Raw genomic sequence first — 18,605 nt, forward strand, 5'->3', positions numbered from 1 at the left:
AGCTGGGTCTCCCACGCGGGTGCAGGGCCCAAGGACCTGGGCCGTCACGGCCTCTCTCCCGGGAGCATTAGCGGGGAGGTGAGCAGCCAGGATGGAACCGGTGCTGGTGTGGGACGCCGAGTCCGCGCGACACGGGGCTGGCTGCTGCTTTTCCTACTTCTCCTGGTCTCTGCCCCTCGCCTTGCTGCAATGTGAATTTCCAGACGGTGGGATTGCCTCCGCACAGGGCGGCAGCGCGCGGCAGGGGGACCCCGCGCCGCGCCGGCTCCTCTGGGGCCCTCCGGCGGCCCCGAGCGTGGGCGGTGGCCTCGCTCGCTGCACGGGGTCTGCTCCCCACGCAGGGCCATGGGTCCCAAAGGGAAGAAAGAGCCCACGGGCCTGGGCCTCCCGCGTCCTGGCTGGAGACGTGGACCTGTCCCGAGAGACCCTGGGAGGGGACAGCCAGGCCGCTGCCCGTGCAGGGCGCGGGCAAGGGCGTCTGGCCTCGTCCAGAGGCAGCCTGGAGGGGGCAGGGGGAAGGTGTCCCGGTGTGAGCGGGGCGCGGGGGTGGGGGTGAGCAGGAGCGCGCTGGGCGGGGGCTGGCCAGGGCGGCCGGGCCCTAGGAGCTGCCCGTGGTGCTGAATGCCGTGCGCCGAGCTGCTCCGCGTGTCTGCGGTCTGTGTTATATAGATGTTTATTTAGAGGCAGACACACACATACAGAGAGAGCGAGAGCCCGCGCGAGCGCCCGTTCACCCCCAAACGCCCCGACAGCCCGGGCTGGGCTTCTTCCCAGGGCCCGTGCCTGGGCCGCCACCGCCTCGCAGGGCGCTGGGGGGGGGAGCAGAGCTGCGCTCCCACGCGGGGGAGGGCCCCACGGGCCGGGTCGGGGACCCTGAGGGTTCCACGGGCGGGGTCGGGACCCTGCGCTCCCACGCGGGGGAGGGCTCCACGGGCGGGGTCGGGACCCTGCGCTCCCACGCGGGGGAGGGCTCCACGGGCGGGGTCGGGACCCTGCGCTCCCACATGGGGGAGGGCCCCACGGGGCCGGAAGCAGAGCTGCGCTCCCACGCGGGGGAGGGCTCCACGGGCGGGGTCGGGGACCCTGCGCTCCCACGCGGGGGAGGGCCCCACGGGCGGGGTCGGGACCCTGCGCTCCCACGCGGGGGAGGGCTCCACGGGCCGGTCGGGGACCCTGAGGGTTCCACGGGCGGGGTCGGGACCCTGCGCTCCCACGCTGGGGAGGGTTCCACGGGGCCGGAAGCAGAGCTGCGCTCCCACGCGGGGGAGGGCCCCACGGGGCCGGAAGCAGAGCTGCGCTCCCACGCGGGGGAGGGCTCCACGGGCGGGGTCGGGGACCCTGCGCTCCCACGCGGGGGAGGGCCCCACGGGCGGGGTCGGGACCCTGCGCTCCCACGCGGGGGAGGGCCCCACGGGCGGGGTCGGGACCCTGCGCTCCCACGCGGGGGAGGGCCCCACGGGGCCGGAAGCAGAGCTGCGCTCCCACGCGGGGGAGGGCTCCACGGGCGGGGTCGGGGACCCTGCGCTCCCACGCGGGGGAGGGCCCCACGGGCGGGGTCGGGACCCTGCGCTCCCACGCGGGGGAGGGCCCCACGGGCGGGGTCGGGACCCTGCGCTCCCACATGGGGGAGGGCCCCACGGGGCCGGAAGCAGAGCTGCGCTCCCACGCGGGGGAGGGCCCCACGGGCGGGGTCGGGGACTCTGAGCTCCCACGCGGGGGAGGGCTCCGGGCACCGGAACCGCCGCCCTGTGTGAGCTGTGCCGTGGGGACTGCGTGCGGTTGGGTGTGGCGCGCACTCAGCGCAATGCTGGTGATAAAGAACAATTAGGGAGGAAGCCTGTGCAACCCAGAGACCCTGAAACACGCCGCCCTGGTGCGGGGGGCCGCGCCCGTCCCTGTTAGAAGGGCAGGGGCCGGGAGGGGCCGTGTAATGGGGGAGGGGCTGTGTAACGGGGGAGGGGGCTGTGTAACGGGGGAGGGGCCGTGTGTGGTGGGGGAGGGGGCTGTTCTGTAATCAGGGGAGGGGCCGTGTGTGGTGGGGAGGGGGCTGTTGTGTAATGGGGGAGGGGGCCGTGTGTAGTGGGGGAGGGGCCATGTGTAGTGGGGAGGGGGCTGTTGTGTAGTGGGGGAGGGGGCCGTGTGTAGTGGGGGAGGGGCCGTGTGTAGTGGGGGAGGGGCCGTGTGTGGTGGGGAGGGGGCTGTTCTGTAATCAGGGGAGGGGGCCGTGTGTAGTGGGGGAGGGGCCATGTGTAGTGGGGAGGGGGCCGTGTGTAGTGGGGGAGGGGCCATGTGTAGTGGGGAGGGGGCTGTTGTGTAATGGGGGAGGGGGCCGTGTGTAGTGGGGGAGGGGCCGTGTGTGGTGGGGGAGGGGGCCGTGTGTAATGGGGGAGGGGGCCGTGTGCAATGGGGGGCCGGGTGTAGTGGGGGAGGGGCATGTGTAATTAGCGGGGGGGCTCTGCCAGGGCGGGGGGGGGGCGCTGTTTGCCAGACCTTCCCGTCCCAGGCTGCTGCCACGCAGGGTCAGTACACGGATGGAACAGGGCCCTGAGCGCGGTCCCCCGCGTGGCTCCCCCAGCCCGTGGGGTCTCCGTGGCTCTGTCCAAGCGGAACGAGCCCCCCCCCCTCCGGGCCTGCCCCCCACCCCGCGGCGCCTGCTTGTATCTGAGGCCCCCCCCCCCCCCCCCGTCCTCCAGGGTCAGGGAGCTGAGGGGCAGGCGGGAGGGGCAGCAGTCAGGGCTGCGTGGAGCCCTCCCCCTGCCTCGTGGAGCCCTCACCCCGCGTGGGAGCCCTCCCCCTGCCTCGTGGAGCCCTCACCCCGCGTGGGAGCCCTCCCCCTGCCCCGTGGAGCCCTCACCCTGCATGGGAGCCCTCCCCCCGCCCTGTGGAGTCCTCATCCCGCGTGGGAGCCCCTCACCCCGCCCCGCGGAGCCCTCACCCCGCGTGGGAGCGCAGGGCCCCTCACCCCGCCCCATGGAGCCCTCCCCCTTCCCCTTAGAGCCCCCTCCGCCCCGTGGAGCCCTCCCCCCCGTGGAGCCCCTACTCCGCTCCGTGGAGCCCTCCCCACGCCCCGTGGAGCCCCTCACCCCGCCCCGTGGAGCCCTCCCCCCCCGTGGAGCCCCTACTCCGCTCCGTGGAGCCCTCCCCACGCCCCGTGGAGCCCCTCACCCCGCCCCGCGGAGCCCTCACCCCGCGTGGGAGCGCAGGGCCCCTCACCCCGCCCCGTGGAGCCCTCCCCCTTCCCCGTAGAGTCCCCTCCGCCCCGTGGAGCCCTCCCCCCGCCCCGTGGAGCCCCTACTCCGCCCCGTGGAGCCCTCCCCGCGTGGGAGCGCAGGGTCCCAGTGCCCGCTCCGCTGCCGGCTCCGGCTGTGATGCGCACCCCGGGGACAGCAGGTGATGGCCTGGGTGCCTGGGTCCCTGCCGCCCAAGGCTCGCGTCTGGGGAGTGAACCGCGGCCCCGTCCGTGCCAGCAGCTCTCGCAGAGTCACACTCGTTCGCAAAATTATTTATTTATGCCCCAAGGACCAGGTCAGCAGCCGGCATCTCCACGCTCCTGTCCAGGCGGGTCAGGGGTGCGCGGTCCCGAGATCCCGCCCAAACCGCGACAGGAAGGTGGGACGCCGGCCGGGGGCGGGGCCTGGGGCCCGGGCGCAGAGCCCCGCCCACTGGGCCCGAGCCGTTAGGCGGAAGGCGGGGCCTGGGGCGGGGCTTGCGCGCCGCGCCGCGCGTCCCAGTGGTTAAAGGCCGGCGGGCTCCGGGAGGGGGCGGGGCTTTGCGGCCTGGACGGGGCCTGCGTGGGGAAGCGCCGCTCTGAGTGGCTGGGAAGGGGCGACTTCCGCGGGGGGCGGGCCGCGCGGCGCCGGCGGCACGCGGCGCGGGGGCGGGGCCGGTGACGTCACGGCCGGCGGCTCGAGGAAGACGCTAAGATGGCGGCGAGTCAGTGTTCCGGGCCGCAGCCCAGGTAACGGCCCGCGGCGCCGCGCCCCCGGCCGGCCCGCCTCCCGCCCCCGGCCCGGGCCCCGAGGGGTCGGCGAGGCGGCGTGCCAGTGGGGCCCGGCTGGGCCGTGGGGGCGGGAGGCTGGCGCCGGGGCGCCCGTCCGGACGGCCAAGAGGGGCCTGGGTCTGGCGTGGCGGGGGGAGGGTCGGTCTCCGAGGGGCTGCGCCGAGGCGGGCACGACGACCCCTGGTGGGGGGAGGAGAAGTAGCCGGCGCGGGGGAGGGGGCGGGGGGGCGCTGACCGCTTTCGGGGCAGGCCGGATGGGGGTGGGGGGCCGGGGGCCGGGGGGCCGAGCCCTCGGCGGGAGAGGGGCTCGGCGCGGGCAAGGCCGCTGCCCAGGCTGAACTGAATCAGCTTGGAGGGACATGGGCGCCCCGTGCCCCGGGAACTCAGCGCAGGCTCCCACGTGGGTGGCTGGGCCCGCACTGCCTCCCCGGGGTGCGCTCCGCGGGCGGGAGCCGCCGGGCCCGGAGTGCCCGGCCGCGTGGGTCTCCGCAGCGCCCGCCTCCGGCCCTGGTGCTTCCGGCCCTGGTGCTTCCGGCCCTGGGGGAGGGGACCCCCCGCCCGAGTCGGTGTGCCCGTCGGAGGGGCGCCGAGGCCAGCGCTCGGGTTTCAGGCGTGGGGGGGAGGGGCGTCAGCGGTGACCCCCCTGCCCGGTGCCCGCCGCCCTGCTGCGCGCTTTCCTGTGGACTCGCGGACCCCGGGCAGGGGTGCTGGCGCCCAGGTGTCGTCCCGCGCTGGCCGCTGCTGTACTGAGCGCGCACGGGTCTCAGGTGGGCAGGGGCGCGGCAGCGGTGACCGGGACGTGGGCAGGGGGGCGGTGGCGGTGACCTGGACGTGGGCAGGGGGCCGGCGGCGGTGACCGGGACCAGGGCAGGGGGGAGGCGGTGACCTGGACGAGGGCAGGGGGGAGGCGGCGGTGACCGGGACGTGGGCAGGGGGGAGGCGGCGGTGACCTGGACGTGGGTAGGGGGGAGGCGGCGGTGACCTGGACGAGGGCAGGGGTGCGGCGGCGGTGACCGGGACGTGGGCAGGGGCGCGGCGGCGGTGACCTGGACGTGGGCAGGGGTGTGGCGGCGGTGACCTGGACGTGGGCAGGGGGGTGGCGGCGGTGACCTGGACGCGGGCAGGGGGGCGGCGGTGACCTGGACGAGGGCAGGGGGGAGGCGGCGGTGACCGGGACGAGGGCAGGGGGCGGCGGTGACCTGGACGAGGGCAGGGGGGCGGCGGTGACCTGGACGAGGGCAGGGGTGCGGCGGCGGTGACCTGGACGAGGGCAGGGGGCGGCGGTGACCTGGACGAGGGCAGGGGGGAGGCGGCGGTGACCGGGACACGGGCAGGGGCACGGGGGCGGTGATCGGGACGCGGGCAGGGGCGCGGGGGCGGTGACCGGGGCCGGTTCTGGCCGCGCACGCGGGGGCGCGGATGGAGCACCTGGCACAGCCCCGCCCCGCCCTGGCTGTTGTGGGCATTTGGGGTGAACAGCGGGTGGGCGACCTCCCCTGCCTTCGAATAGCTCAGTCGAGCACACGTCCACGGGCGAGACACGCGGGAACGTGGTCGCTGTGGCTCGGCCGTGGAGGGCCGGGGGCTCCGGAGGCCTCGCCCCGCGGACCCCCAGACCTGACGCGCAGCCGCGGCCCTGCGCGCGCTCTTCCCGCCTGTCGTGGGGGCAGGGAGTTTCAGGGTGGAATTCAGAGGGGACAGAGCACGTGGACCGGGGCACCGCGTTCCGTGGTTGCAGGGCCCGGCTGGACTGTAGCCGCTGTCTGGTGCCTGAGCCCTGCTGTTCCCTGAGGTCCGGCGGTGTTCTCGGCTCCGGCCGCCTCTGCCCGGCGAGCGCGCGGGGGCGTCTCGTTCCTGCCGCGTCTGGCTGGGCCCCGGGCTCGCTCCGCGCTGCGTGATCCCGGAGTGCCGGCCTCCGGCTGTGTGCCCGGCCTCCGCTGCCCTGCAGCCGGGCGCTTCTGAAACCAACTGCTGGGACAGACCCGAGAGCAGGGCCTGGCCGCCTCGGCCTTGCTTCCTGTGGCCTGGGGAGTGGGGGTCTCTGCAGGGCTAGTGGTGCGCGCCGGCCTCCCGCGGGCTCCGCCGCCGCGCCGGATGGGGGTGAGTGGGCTTCCGTCCTGAGGTCCCGAGCGCCCCCTCGCTTGTGCGCCGCCCCGCCCCCGCAGTCGCTCCTGAGTCCGTACCGGAAGTGCTCGCCCCGCTCCGCTTTGGGGTGCGCGCCCGAGTTGGGGACGCTGGGAGGTGCAGCGGCGGGAGCAGGTGTCCAGCAGGCGTCCATCCCTGGCGGGCACTGCCCAGGTCTGTCTGTGAAAGGCAGAGAGAGCTGCCTCTGCCTCACCCACCCCCAAACGGCAGCCGCCGCGGGGTCCAGGCCAGGCTGAGCCGGGCCAGGGGCTCCCCGGTCTCCCCAGGGCCGTCAGCCAGGGCTGGGCTGGGCGTGGAGCAGCCGGGACGCCCGTGGCCTGCTGGGTCACTCCCCGCGTGGCCACAGCGGCCAGGGCTGGGCCAGGCCAGGCAGAGCCAGGAGCCAGGGGCTCCATCCGGGTCTCCTGCGCAGGTGGTGCGGCCCCCCTGGCGCATCAGCAGGGACGTGGGCTCCCCCAGACACCGCAGGGCCCACCTCAGGCCCACCTCAGGCCCCCCGGGCCGTCCCGTCCTCGCCCTGGGACCTGCCCTCCCCCTCCCCCGGAACAGAGGTGCTCGTGTTGCCGCGCGGAGGCCCCGCTTTTGTCAGGGTCTGAAAATGCCAGAGAGCGCTGAGCAGCGCCAGGGGGCAGAGGGCAGAGGGCGGAGGGCGGAGGGCGGAGGGCAGAGGGCGGCCCCGGGACCCCCGCCCGCGGGGAGGCCAGGCGAGGGTGGGGGCGGGGGGCCCTGCCTGGTCCTCATCGCCCAGCCCTGCCCTCCCCCTCTGAGTGTCTCACAGCAGAGAGAGCGAGGGGGGGAGGGAGAGTGAGAGCGAGAGCGAGCTTCTGCCTGCTGGTTCCTTCCCCAGAGCGGCTGCAACAGCCGGGGCTGAGCAGGCTGACCCGGGAGCCGGCGCTCCATCTGCTCTCCCAGGCGGAGACGGGCCGTCCCTGCCGCTTCCCAGGGTCTGGGTCAGCCGGGCACTGGGTGGGAAGTGGAGGCGCCAGGGCTGGAGCCGGGCCGCAGCGGTGGGGGGCGTCCCGAGGAGCAGGGTGCTGGGTGCCCACCTGCGCACGCGGAGCTCCCCGCGCCCCCTCCAGGGCCGCCTCCCGGTGCTGCCACGCTGGGACCGCGCGGCCCACGCCGGAGCCCTGGGACGCACAGCGTCCAGCCCTCGCAGGTGCTGTGGCCTGGAATGTGCTTTTTTTTTTTTTTTTTTTTTTAAGAATTATTTATTTATTTGAAAGGCAGAGTTAGAGAGAGAGAGGTCTCCATCCGCTGGTTCACTCCCCAGTTGGCCGCAACGGCCGGAGCTGGGCAGATCCGAAGCCAGGAGCCCGGAGCTTCTTTCTGGTCTCCCATGAGGGTGCAGGGGCCCCAGGACTTTCCCAGGCCACAGCAGAGAGCTGGATCAGAAGTGGAGCAGCCGGGACTCGAACCGGCACCCATGTGGGATGCTGGCGCTGCTGGCGGTGGCTTTCCCCGCTGCACCACAGCGCCGGCCCCATCAAATGAATAAATCTTAACAAAAAACGAAAACAAAAAAAAGGGCTGGTGCTGTGGCACTGTAGGCTAATCCTCTGCCTGCGGCACCAGCATCCCATATGGGCACCAGTTCTAGTCCCGGTCAGGTGCCGGATTCTGTCCCGGTTGCCCCTCTTCCAGGCCAGCTCTCTGCTGTGGCCCGGGAGTGCAGTGGAGGATGGCCCAGGTGCTTGGGCCCTGCACCCACATGGGAGACCAGGAGAAGCACCTGGCTCCTGCCATCGGATCAGCGCGGTGTGCTGGCAGTAGCGGCCGTTTGCGGGGTGAACCAACAGAAGGAAGATCTTTCTCTCTGTCTCTCTTTCACTGTCTAACTCTGCCTGGCAAAAAAAAAAAAAAAAAAAAAGGACAGGAAGCGCCAGTGACGTTACAGGGGCAGGCGTGCCTGGGGTCGGCACGGGGTTTGGTCCGTGGGGGCGGCCATGCGGCGCTGCCCCGTGGTCACTCGCTGCTGGCGGCCGAGAGCGGCCCCTCTCCAGAGGCCTGTGCCCACCTCCGTGGTGGACCCCTTGTCCCAAGAGCAGCGCCCGTCTGGGGCTCGAGCTCCGAGCCCGCCTGCGGTTGCCTTGGCCCGGCCAGCTCTGTGACCCAAATAAGTAGAACCGACGTTTAAATTCCCGCGATGTGGGGTTGATGCTCAGGTAGCGAAGCCGCCGATGGGCTGACCCCTTCCGCACCGGTGCCTCCGTCGCCTCATCCGTAGGCTGGGCACGGTGGCGCCCCCCCCCCCCGCCTGTCGTGGCCTGGCCCAGCGTCTCACCCGCCTGCCCTGTGTCGTGTGCTTCCAGCCCCCAGCCTCCCATGGCCGCGCAGCCGGACCCCGGGACAGGCCCCAGCGTCAGCCCCGCGGCTGCCCCGTCCTGCTCAGGCCCAGAGCCTGCACCCACCGGTGCATCCGGCTGCCAGGTACCTGCCGAGCGTCTCGCACCCACGGCCGGGAGCCCGCGTGTCCCCGCCTCCAGACGGGAGTGGGGGGCGGCGCCCACGGGGCACGGCCTGTGGGCCTGGCCGCTGCATTCCCACGCCGACTGTGGCCACCCCTTGGCTGCCGTCCGCAGGGCCCAGCCTCTTCCTTCCCCCTGTACTGTCCATGCCCCTGCCAGCCCCCAGGACTTCCGCCTGGCTCCTCCCCCGACCTCTCTCCCCAGCAGGCCCAGCGCTGGGGAACAGTGGTGCGGGGTGCGGGCAGGTGTCGGCTCGCCCGTCACTGTCTCTCTCTCTCTCTCTCTCTCTGTCTCGCAGACCCTCACGCAGGACACTGACAGCTGTGGTCAGTCGCCAGCCGCCAGGAGCCCCGGGGACGAGCAGGGCTGCCCGTCTGCCGCCCGCCAGCCCCGGCTCACGGGCCCCGAGGACTCACTCTGCCAGCCGGGTGGGTATTTGCCTGCCCGGCGCGGGGCGCAGGGCGCGGGGTGCGGGCTCGTCCCCGCCTCCGGCTGGAGTCCCAGGCGCTCCTCGGCGGCCCCGCGCCCCGCAGGTGCAGGCCTGGGCTGAGGGGGTGGAGCCCAGCGCCTCCCGGGGCGGGACGGTGACTTCCGCTGCCCAGGGCTCGTCCAGGCGCCCACAGCCCGGGCTCGAGGTTGGGGGCCCCTCGCTGTCCGGCCCCTGGGCTTCACCGTGCAGCACGTTGCACGGTGGTCCCTGAAGGCAAAGCCACGTGTCCGTCCCTTGTCTTCGGGCCACGCCTCCCACGGCCTCGAGGGCCACCCCAGCATCTGTCCCTCCTGGGTGAAGCTCCGCCCCTCTCTGCCCGCAGGACCCGGAGACGCGCCGCCCGTGGGCTCCGCAGCCAGCCCCTGCTGGCCGCCGCCTGGCCCAGAGCCGCCCTGTGACGGCGCGGAAGGCAGCCCCGAGGCCGGCCCTGCGCAGCAGCCCAGGACCCCCAGGCAGCCCCAGCCCCGCGCCTGTGCCCTCAACAAGGTCAGCTGCTTCGGTGGGCGAGCCCCGGGGACCCTGCCCCACGCTGTCACCTGGCGTGGACTGGGCCGCGCACGGCCTCTGGGGGGCGTGCCCTCGCTGGGGCTGCGAGCCCGTCGGGTGGGGCTCCCAGGGAAGGGCTGCCCACCTGCCCACCGGGAGGGGCGGGGCCTGGGGCGGGACTGCCGGGGCCCTGCGTTGTGGTTCCGTCTTTAAGAACTGCATGTCTGGCCGGCGCCGCGGCTCACTAGGCTAATCCTCCGCCTAGCGGCGCCGGCACACCGGGTTCTAGTCCCGGTCGGGGCGCCGGATTCTGTCCCGGTTGCCCCTCTTCCAGGCCAGCCCTCTGCTGTGGCCAGGGAGTGCAGTGGAGGATGGCCCAGGTGCTTGGGCCCTGCACCCCATGGGAGACCAGGAAAAGCACCTGGCTCCTGGCTCCTGCCATCGGATCAGCGCGGTGCGCCGGCCGCGGCGGCCATTGGAGGGTGAACCAACGGCAAAGGAAGACCTTTCTCTCTGTCTCTCTCACTGTCCACTCTGCCTGTCAAAAAAAAAAAAAAAAAAAAAAGAACTGCATGTCTGGAAGGCAGAGCGAGCGGAGGGAGACTGTGCCAGGACCTCCCGGCTCTGCGCAGCGCCCCTCTGCGGGCCTGGCCTCTGCCTGCCTGGTGCTGTCGCTGTGTGGGGCGATCGGCTGGCCGGGCCTTGTTCTCGCGCGCAGACCAGTGCCCGTGGCGGTCCCAGCAGCGCGGAGCAGTCTGGGCGCAGCGGGTCGCGTCGTTGGTTTGTGGAATGGCCTGTGGGAACTTGGGGAAGAGCGCCGGGCTCGGAGGCCAGACTTGCACCCTGCGATTCCGTTCTCCACGCGCTTCCTCGTTAGAGAGCCTGAAAGGCAGAGTTAGGGAGGGAGAGACAGGCGGGGGGGGGCTCTGTCGTGGCTCCCTCCCCAGATGGCCACAATGGTCGGGACTGGGCCAGGCAGAAGCCAGGAGCTGCCTCCGGGTCTCCCACGTGGTGGCGGGGACGCGGGACTCGGGCCGTCTTCTGCCGCCTTCCCAGGCGCATGAGCAGGGAGCTGGATCGGCAGTGCAGCAGCCGGGACTCCGACCGGGGCCGAGTGGGACGCTGGCCCGCGGTGGCGGCTTAACCTGCTGTGCCACAGTCCGGCCCTCCACGAGCGTTTTGAGGTCCCCCTGTGTGTGCTTGGGACTCCCAGGGGTTGGGGCAGACCGGCTGCCTCCGCCCGGCAGGCTGGCCCCCGCCTCTGTACCCTCCCGGGGGGGCCGGGCTGGGTCCTGTGGGCACGCGCCCCCCAGAGAGGCTGAGGCTGGGTGTCGTGGGCACGCGCCCCCTGGAGAGGCCGAGGCTGGGTGTCGTGGGCACGCACCCCCCAGAGAGGCTGAGGCTGGGTGTCGTGGGCACGCACCCCCCAGAGAGGCCGAGGCTGGGTCCTGTGGGCACGCGCCCCCCAGGAGAGGCCGAGGCTGGGTCCTGTGGGCACGCGCCCCCTGGAGAGGCCGAGGCTGGGTGTCGTGGGCACGCGCCCCCCGGGAGAGGCCGAGGCTGGGTCCTGTGGGCACGCGCCCCCTGGAGAGGCCGAGGCTGGGTGTCGTGGGCACGCACTCTGGTGTTGGCCCTGAGCGAGGCCATGCGCAGCCTGGAGGCCTGTGGGCGCTGTGCGCGCGGCTCTGCCGAGTTGGCGGGGTTCTCTGTGAGGCTTGTCCACTCCGTCTGGGCACCTGCAGGCACTGGGGGCCCAGTGGTCACCGCCGCCTCCCGCTCCCTGTCACAGCCGCCCCGGCTGCTTTGTAGAGAAGGGGAGGAGCTGGGTGTGCGGCCGGCTGCAGGTCCGCTGACCCTCCCACCTCGCGCCCAGACGGAACCCGGGGCAGCGCCTGGACCTGCTGGGCGCACGTGGAAGGGCCGGCGGGGTGCAGCTGCCCTGCGGCCTGTGTGCCAGGGCCTGGAGCCGTCCCTCCCGAGCCCCCACGCCACGTGGGGCCCAGCCTGCCCTGCCCCCGGCCCCTGCTCACTGTGCAGAAGCACCAGGTCTGGGAGAAGGACCCCCCCCCCCGCACGCTCGCTGAGGGCAGGGGTCTGTAGCCTGATGCAGCGTCTCCTGTGCTGTTGGAAAGCCTGCAAGAAGAGCCGGCGTGTGGCGCAGCGGGCAGAGCCGCCCCTGCAGGCCCGCACCCCACAGGGGCGCCGGTTCAAGTCCTGGCTGCTCCACTTCCGGCCCAGGTCCTCGGGCCCTGCACCCGTGTGGGAGACCCGGATGGAGCTCCCGGCTTCAGATTGGCGCAGCTGCAGCCACTGTGGCCATCTGGGGCGTGATCCGGTGGATGGAAGACCTCTCTCTCCTTCTCCCTCTCTCTCTCTCCCTCCCTCCCTCCCTCTCTCCCTCTCTCTCTCTCTCTCTCTCTCTCTCTCTCCCTCCCTCCCTCCCTCCCTCCCTCCCTCTCCCTCTCTCCCTCCCTCTCTCCCTCCCTCCCTCCCTCCCTCTCTCCCTCTCTCTCTCTCCCTCCCTCCCTCCCTCCCTCTCTCTCCCCCTCCCTCCCTCCCTCTCTCTCTCCCTCTCTCTCTCTCTCCCTCCCTCCCTCCCTCCCTCTCTCTCCCCCTCCCTCCCTCCCTCTCTCTCTCTCTCCCTCTCTCCCTCTCTCTCCCTCCCTCCCTCCCTCCCTCCCTCCCTCTCTCTCTCTCTCTGCCTCTGCCTCTCTGTAACTTTGCCTTTCAAACAAATCTTAGAAAAGAAAGAAAAGGAAAACAATGACGTGCAAGGTCACCTCTGGCCGGTCCCCCCTGTCCTCCCCACGTACTGAGCCCCCCTCCCTCGTGGAACGCGGCCCCCTGCCCTTGCCCTCGTGGGCCTCACCTGCCTGGACGCAGGCCCAGGTCCTCTCCCCAGCTGCCCTGAGGCCGGTGCGCCAGGGCGGACAGCAGGGAGACCCAGGGCTGGGGCGGAGCACTGGACACAGAGCCAGCGGGTGCGCGGTGGCCAGCTGGGGACGTGGAGACGGCAGCCTCGGCCCAGCGCCCATGGGTGCTGCCCGCCTCCCGCAGAGCGGCTCAGTGCCCCCCAAGCCTGCTGGGAGCGTCCCCCCGGCTGCTGTCTGCATGTTACCTAGTGATTGGAGGGACCCTGGGCGCTCCCTGCGCGAGGGACTGGACTGGGGCCAGCTCTGCCGCGGGCTGGCGCGGTCCCCGCCGCCTCCCGGGGTCTGCGGTCAGGCAGGGCTGGGCCTCGGCCACGAACGCGGTACTGCTCGGCCGCAGGCTGGCCCCGTGTGGCGTGGACCACGCTGGCCGGCAGCCTGGGAGGCGCCGTCGTGCGGCCAGAGTCCTGGCGCGGACACGGGGTTCCCCAGGTGTCTGCCGCCCCCCACGGGTCGCTCTGCTGTGGCCGTGTCCTGGCTCGCAGCCCTAAGCGCACGTCCGTCCACACCGCTGCGTCCCGCAGAAGCAGTCCCGGGCGCTGGAGCCGCGTGGCCCGCAGGCCCGAGGTGGCCCTGACCGAGGGGCTGGTCTCTCGCAGGTCCCCAAGCCGCTCGCGAAGCCAGGGAAGCCGCTCCCCGCCTCGGAAGGGGCACCAAGCAGCTCCGGCGCGGCCCAGGCTGCCCCCGCCCCAGAGAGCGGCACGGAGGCCGAGCCGGCGGGTACGTGACCCCCCCCCCCCCCGCACCCCGACTACCGCAGTCGGTGCCCCAGGAGTGGGCGGGCCCCTGCGAGAGACCCCATTGTCCCGGGAGAGGGCCTGATGGCGCAGGGCAGGGCCGCGGGGCCCACACTGAGCCCTGGAACCCGCAGGTGGGGGTGGGTGCGGGCTGCCCCACCTCCCCAGGGCTGGGACTCGGGGTCCGGCCGTGGACTGCCTTCCTGCGCTGGCCGGGGGCCGCCTGGGTTTGCTCTCGGCCTTGGTGGTAGCAGGGTGGGGGGCCTGGGGCAGTGACCGCCACAGGGTCCCCTCAGGACCTCCTGAGCCGAAGGCAGCCAGCAGCGGACAGCAGGGGAAGGCCTGCCCCAGGTCCAAGGCACCGGAAGCCCCGCCGGCCCAGGGAGGCTCCGCTGGCCAGCAGGAACCGCAGGCGGTGGGCCCGGACTACGTGGATGAGGTGGGTCAGGGCTGGGGGCACGCGTGCAGGTCTCCCCTGAGGTTGGCAGTCCCGCCCCGCCCCTCCGCCCGGAGGGCAGCCCGCTGGAGCTGACCCGGGTGCCAGGGAGACTGGGGGGCGTCCCAGGGCCATCCTGTCCCCTCGGGAGGGGCGTTCTCGGGCCGGCCTTCCAGCGAGCGCCCGGTGACGCGGAGCGGGCAGGCGGGTCGGCCAGCCTGACGTGCACGCCCCGGTTCAGCAGGCTCAGCGCCCTCCCTGCAGGCTCTCGCCACTGGGGACCCCGTGGGGGGCAGCAGAAGGAAGGGGCGGGGCCTGGGCGGGGGGCGGGGCCCGCTGGCCTGGGTGTGGGGTGGGGCAGGGCCGCGGTGGGGGCGGGGGGGGGGCGGGGCGGGGCGGGGCGGCCCTCGCAGGGGCTCAGCCGGGCTGTGCCGCAGGTGTACAACAACCAGGGGAAGGTGATCCGCTTCTACTGCAAGCTGTGCGAGTGCAGCTTCAACAACCCCAAGGCCAAGGACATGCACGTGAAGGGGCGGCGGCACCGGCTGCAGTACAGGGTGTGTCGGGAAGGGGGCCGTGGGCAGGTCTGATGCACCGCGGGAGGGGGCGGGGCGGGGGCGGGGCAGGCGCGCGGTGCCGGGTCGTGTCCAGTCTCCGCACGTGTCCGTCCCGCCGCTTTCTGGTGCCTGGGGACAGGCGCCCGCGCCCCCACCCCCACCGGTGCCCGGCGTCACGCCCGCCTTCCCTCCGCAGAGAAAGGTGAACGCGGACCTGCCCGTGGCCGGCAAGTCCGGCCCGCGGCTGCGCCGGCTCCTGGAGGGGCGGCTGCGCTCGCAGAGACGCCTGGCGCGGGAGCGGCTCGAGGCGCTTCGGCGCTGGCAAGCGGAGAGCAGGTGTGCGGCTGCCCCGGGGCCTGGCCGCCCCGCCCCGCGCACGCGTGAAGGGCCCGGGGTGGGCGGCGCCCGGGGGCGGCCTTGCTGCACCCCGGTTCCCAGCACCCGGTGGCGGACGCGGTCCTGTGCGGCTGGGGACTCCCGCAGGCTGCCACAGCAGCGCTGGCCTTCCTGTCCCCTGCGCGGGGCCTGCGGCTAACACAGCGGCAGATCTGAGGGGCCTGGGCCTCTCGTGCCCCTGGGGGACGCTGGCCAGCCCCAGCAGCGCCCAGTGGTCACTCCTCCTGGGGCTAAGCGACAGCGTGGGCCCGGGTTGCCGAGGGGTGGGCGGGGCTCAGGCCCTGGGCATCCAGGCCGGCGCTGCCCTCACCTGTCCCCACCTGGGTCCGCAGGTGCTACGAAGCGCGCGGCAGGTGGCCGGAGGAGCCGCCGCCCCCAGACGAGGAGCCACCGCACCTGCCGCCGGACTGGCCGCCCCCACCGCTCATGGGCAGGCCCGGGGCCTCCCCGTTTCCGGTGGGTGGGTGCTCGGTGGGTGCTGGGAGACCTAGAGAGCGTGTGGGCCGCCCCCTGCATCCTGACGTGGGGCCCCTTCCCCGGTGTGTCCAGCGCTGCGGCGAGCGGCCCCGCAGCACTGCCTGGCTACACCGCCCGCGCCTGTGCCCGCAGCCCGGCTGGCGGCCGCAGACCAGCAACGACCGGTACGTGCTGTTCAAGCACTCCATCATCTACCCCACCGAGGAGGAGCTGCTGGCCGTGCAGAGGGCCGTGGCGCACACGGAGCAGGCCCTCAAGCTGGTGTCGGACACGCTGGCCCGCGAGGAGGGCGGCGGCCAGTACAGGTGAGGGTGCCTGCAGGGGGCGGCCGGCACACCCCCCCCCAGCTGATGACGGCGGAGCCCTGAGCGCCGGGGGCCGGGGTGGCGGCTGCGTCCCCAAACCGCCCTCTGCGGGGCCCCCAGCGCCTCCCCCAGGAACAGAGTCCTCCCCAGGGGCACAGTCCCCCTCCCAGCAGCCCTCTGTCCCGCAGCGCCATCGCGCCGTCTGCCCGCGTGCTGAAAGGCGTCATGCGCGTGGGCGCGCTGGCCAAGGGCCTCCTGCTGCGGGGGGACCGGCGGGTGCAGCTGACCCTGCTGTGCTCGGAGAAGCCCACGCACACGCTGCTGCGCAGGATCGCCGAGCTGCTGCCCCGGACGCTGCTGGTGAGCGCGCGTGGGGCGGGCAGGCACGGCGGGGGCGGGCACTCCCGTGGGGCGGCGCCGGCCTTCGGTCCAGCGTCTCCGCGTCTGGGGAGGTGCTGGCGCTGGCGCGGGGTCTGGGTCCCCGCCCAGGTGGAGGCCTGGGGGAGGCTTGTGGGGTGACCGTGCGCCGCCCTGCAGGTGGTGGCCGAGGACAAGTACGAGGTGTCCTCTGACCCTGACGCCAACATCATCATCTCCTCCTGCGAAGAGCCCCGGATGCAGGTCTCCGTGGCGGTCACCTCGCCGCTCGTGCGAGAGGATTCCTCCGCGGACGCAGGTGCGGGCGGCCCCGTGTGCCACCTGCCCGGGGCGCGGGCCGGGGGGGGGGGGCCGGAGGAGCCCGAGGGAAGCCAGTCCCGGCCCGGCTCGTTCTAGAAGTCTCCGGGTCCCAGCCCGCCGTCCCCTCCATCCGCCGGGGCTCGGCCTGCGCCTTCGGGCTGGGCTGGCCGGTCTGTGGGAGACGGGGTGGGGCCGGGGAGCCGAGGCCCGCGCTGGGCTGCTGGCGGCCTGCGGAGTCAGGCCTGTGTGCGTGCGGCGGCTGAGCGGGGCGTGGGGCGTCTCCCCAGGAGCGGAGCCCGCGGCGCCCCAGCCGGAACCCCGAGACCTGCTGAGCGCCGAGACGTGCCTCGAGTCCCTGGCCGCCCTGCGCCGCGCCAAGTGGTTCCAGGTCGGCGGCCCCGCCCGCGGGAGGGGGGTGCGGCTGCCCCTGCGGCGGGGCCCAGCCCGGCCCGGCCCGGCTCACGCTGCTTCCCCGCAGGCCCGGGCCAGCGGTCTGGAGCCGTGTGTTGTCGTCATGAGGGTGCTGCGGGACCTGTGCCAGCGCGTGCCCACCTGGGGGGCCCTGCCGCCCTGGGTAAGGCGGGGGAGGGGCGTGCCCACGGGGAAGGGCGCCCTGCCGCCCGGGGTAAGAGGGTCGGGGTGGGGCCTCCAGCCGCAGACCCTGCCCAGAGCTGGCCCCATCCGGGCTCCACGCTGGCCTCGGGGTCGCCCCGACCAGCACCGTCAGTCGGCCCGAGCCCCTCCTGGGGCGGGGGGACGACGAGGCCGGCCCTGTCTTCCTGGGGACAGTGTGTGCCCGTCTGTCCGTGCACCCTCCCTGGGCGCGTGCGCACCGGCCCCCAGCCCCACCCCCTCCTAGGGGCCCGCCCCACGCACGCTGTCCCAGCTCCTGCTTCTGCCCTGGCACGCGAGACCGCGGCCGCGGCAGCACCGCCCCCGGCCCCACCACCGCCTCTGGTGCCCTGGGGGGCCCTGCGGGAGAGGGGCCCTGGGCGGGGTACACGAGGCGCGTGCAGTGGCCGCCCTGTCCCCGGGAGGAGCGCCCAGGGCCCCCTCCCCGCGCTGCCCCTCGAGCCCGCCCCCTCCCCCCAGGCCATGGAGCTGCTGGTGGAGAGGGCTCTGAGCAGCGCCACCAGGCCCCTGAGCCCCGGCGACGCCATGCGCCGCGTGCTGGAGTACGTGGCCACCGGGACGCTGCTCGCAGGTCAGCGCGGGGCGGGCGCGGCCGGGGCTCCGAGTGGTTCTCAGTGACCGCGGGGGGGGGGTTAGGGGGTCCCGCGCACGCGCAGTCACCGGTTTCGCTCTCCCTGCCGCCCCCTCCCCGGTGAAGACGGCCCCGGGCTGCAGGACCCCTGCGAGAAGGACCCGATGGACGCCCTGGAGCCCATGACGGCGCAGCAGCGCGAGGACGTGACGGCCAGCGCGCAGGTAGGCGGCGCGCCGGGGCGGGGCCGGGGTGCAGGCGGCCGCCCCCGCCCCTGCCCCCGCCCCCGCCCCCAGCCCTGACGGCGCGCCCCCGCAGCACGCGCTGCGCATGCTGGTCTTCCGCCAGATACACAAGGTCCTGGGCATGGAGCCGCTGCCGCTGCCCAAGAGGAGGCCCGGCGTCCGCTTCCGCAAGAGGGAGCGCGAGGCCAGCAAGGCGAGGGAGGCCGCCGCCAACGCCGACAAGAAGCGCGGCCGGCCCGGCGCGCAGGGCCTCGCCTGAGCCAACCAACCGCCCGCCCGCCCACCCGGCCCCGGCCCTGCCCCCGACACTGGCCCCGCCCCCGACACTGGCCCCGCCCCGCCCCGACACTGGCCCCGCCCCCGGCTCTTCTCAACGCTCGCGCTTCGCCCGGGAGACGCGGCACCTGCCCGGGCCCCTGCGTGCCTGCCCTGCCCCCTGCCCGGCGCGGACTCGCCATGAGGGGCGCAGCCGCCGCCCTGCCCCGGGGTGGGGTGGCTGAGGCCGGGGGAGGACGCGGGCCGGGCCCCACCCCGCACCGCCGAGTGCCTTGGAGGTCAGGGCTGCCCAGGGTGGGAGCTCCCGCCCCGCTGCGGGCACGGCCGCCCCTCGCGAGCGTTCCTGGCCCGGGGACGCGCATGCGGGCCCACCCTGGGACAGGGTCCACCCTGAGACAGGGCCCGGCGGCTCCCGGGGGCCGGGGCAATAAAGGAGACGTCTTCAGCCGCCACCGTGCGCTGTGTGCGGGCTGGGCTGGGTCGGGGGGAGTCCAGGGGCTCTGCCCGGGGCTGTCCCTGTCCTCGCTGCAAGTCGGGCACGCGGCCACACCGCCGGGAGGCCTGCGGGGCCGGAGCGGGCTCTCTGTGTGGAGGGCGGGCGTGCCCGAGCCCCGCAGCCCTCCCTGTTCACCCCGGCCCCGGCGGGCGGCCCGACCACTCCGCTCGGCGCTCCCCACCCGGAGCCCCCTGGCTTCCTTAGGGCCCGCGGCCGGACAGTCCGCCCGAGGCTGGACTTGCCGTTCTAACGCCCCCTGCGCCGGCAGACACCCCAATA

General features: G+C 74.1%; 1 protein-coding gene across 3 annotated transcripts in view; it reads left to right on the top strand.

Moving 5' to 3' along the window:
• Nucleotides 1-18,282, top strand: part of ZFR2 (zinc finger RNA binding protein 2) — a 34,687-nt gene extending 16,405 nt beyond the window's left edge. The window contains exons 1-17 of one of the 3 annotated variants that reach the window (XM_051829008.2): nt 3,808-3,958; nt 8,458-8,575; nt 8,912-9,041; nt 9,426-9,589; nt 13,119-13,239; nt 13,553-13,695; nt 14,130-14,249; nt 14,446-14,585; nt 14,978-15,101; nt 15,255-15,427; nt 15,616-15,787; nt 15,965-16,103; nt 16,393-16,493; nt 16,584-16,679; nt 17,198-17,309; nt 17,436-17,533; nt 17,628-18,282. In XM_051829008.2, coding sequence (XP_051684968.2) covers nt 3,924-3,958; nt 8,458-8,575; nt 8,912-9,041; nt 9,426-9,589; nt 13,119-13,239; nt 13,553-13,695; nt 14,130-14,249; nt 14,446-14,585; nt 14,978-15,101; nt 15,255-15,427; nt 15,616-15,787; nt 15,965-16,103; nt 16,393-16,493; nt 16,584-16,679; nt 17,198-17,309; nt 17,436-17,533; nt 17,628-17,813 — 2,172 coding nt within the window. In that variant the 5' untranslated portion in view covers nt 3,808-3,923 and the 3' untranslated portion in view covers nt 17,814-18,282. Of the gene's footprint in view, nt 1-3,807; nt 3,959-4,612; nt 4,768-8,457; nt 8,576-8,911; nt 9,042-9,425; nt 9,590-13,118; nt 13,240-13,552; nt 13,696-14,129; nt 14,250-14,445; nt 14,586-14,977; nt 15,102-15,254; nt 15,428-15,615; nt 15,788-15,964; nt 16,104-16,392; nt 16,494-16,583; nt 16,680-17,197; nt 17,310-17,435; nt 17,534-17,627 lie in introns of those variants that run through there. The other 2 variants (XM_051829009.2, XM_070058592.1) reach the window with 2 other exon arrangements.
• Nucleotides 18,283-18,605: the final 323 nt, after the last annotated feature.

The sequence above is a fragment of the Oryctolagus cuniculus genome, chromosome 16, assembly GCF_964237555.1.
Source record: "Oryctolagus cuniculus chromosome 16, mOryCun1.1, whole genome shotgun sequence".
NCBI lineage: Eukaryota > Metazoa > Chordata > Mammalia > Lagomorpha > Leporidae > Oryctolagus > Oryctolagus cuniculus.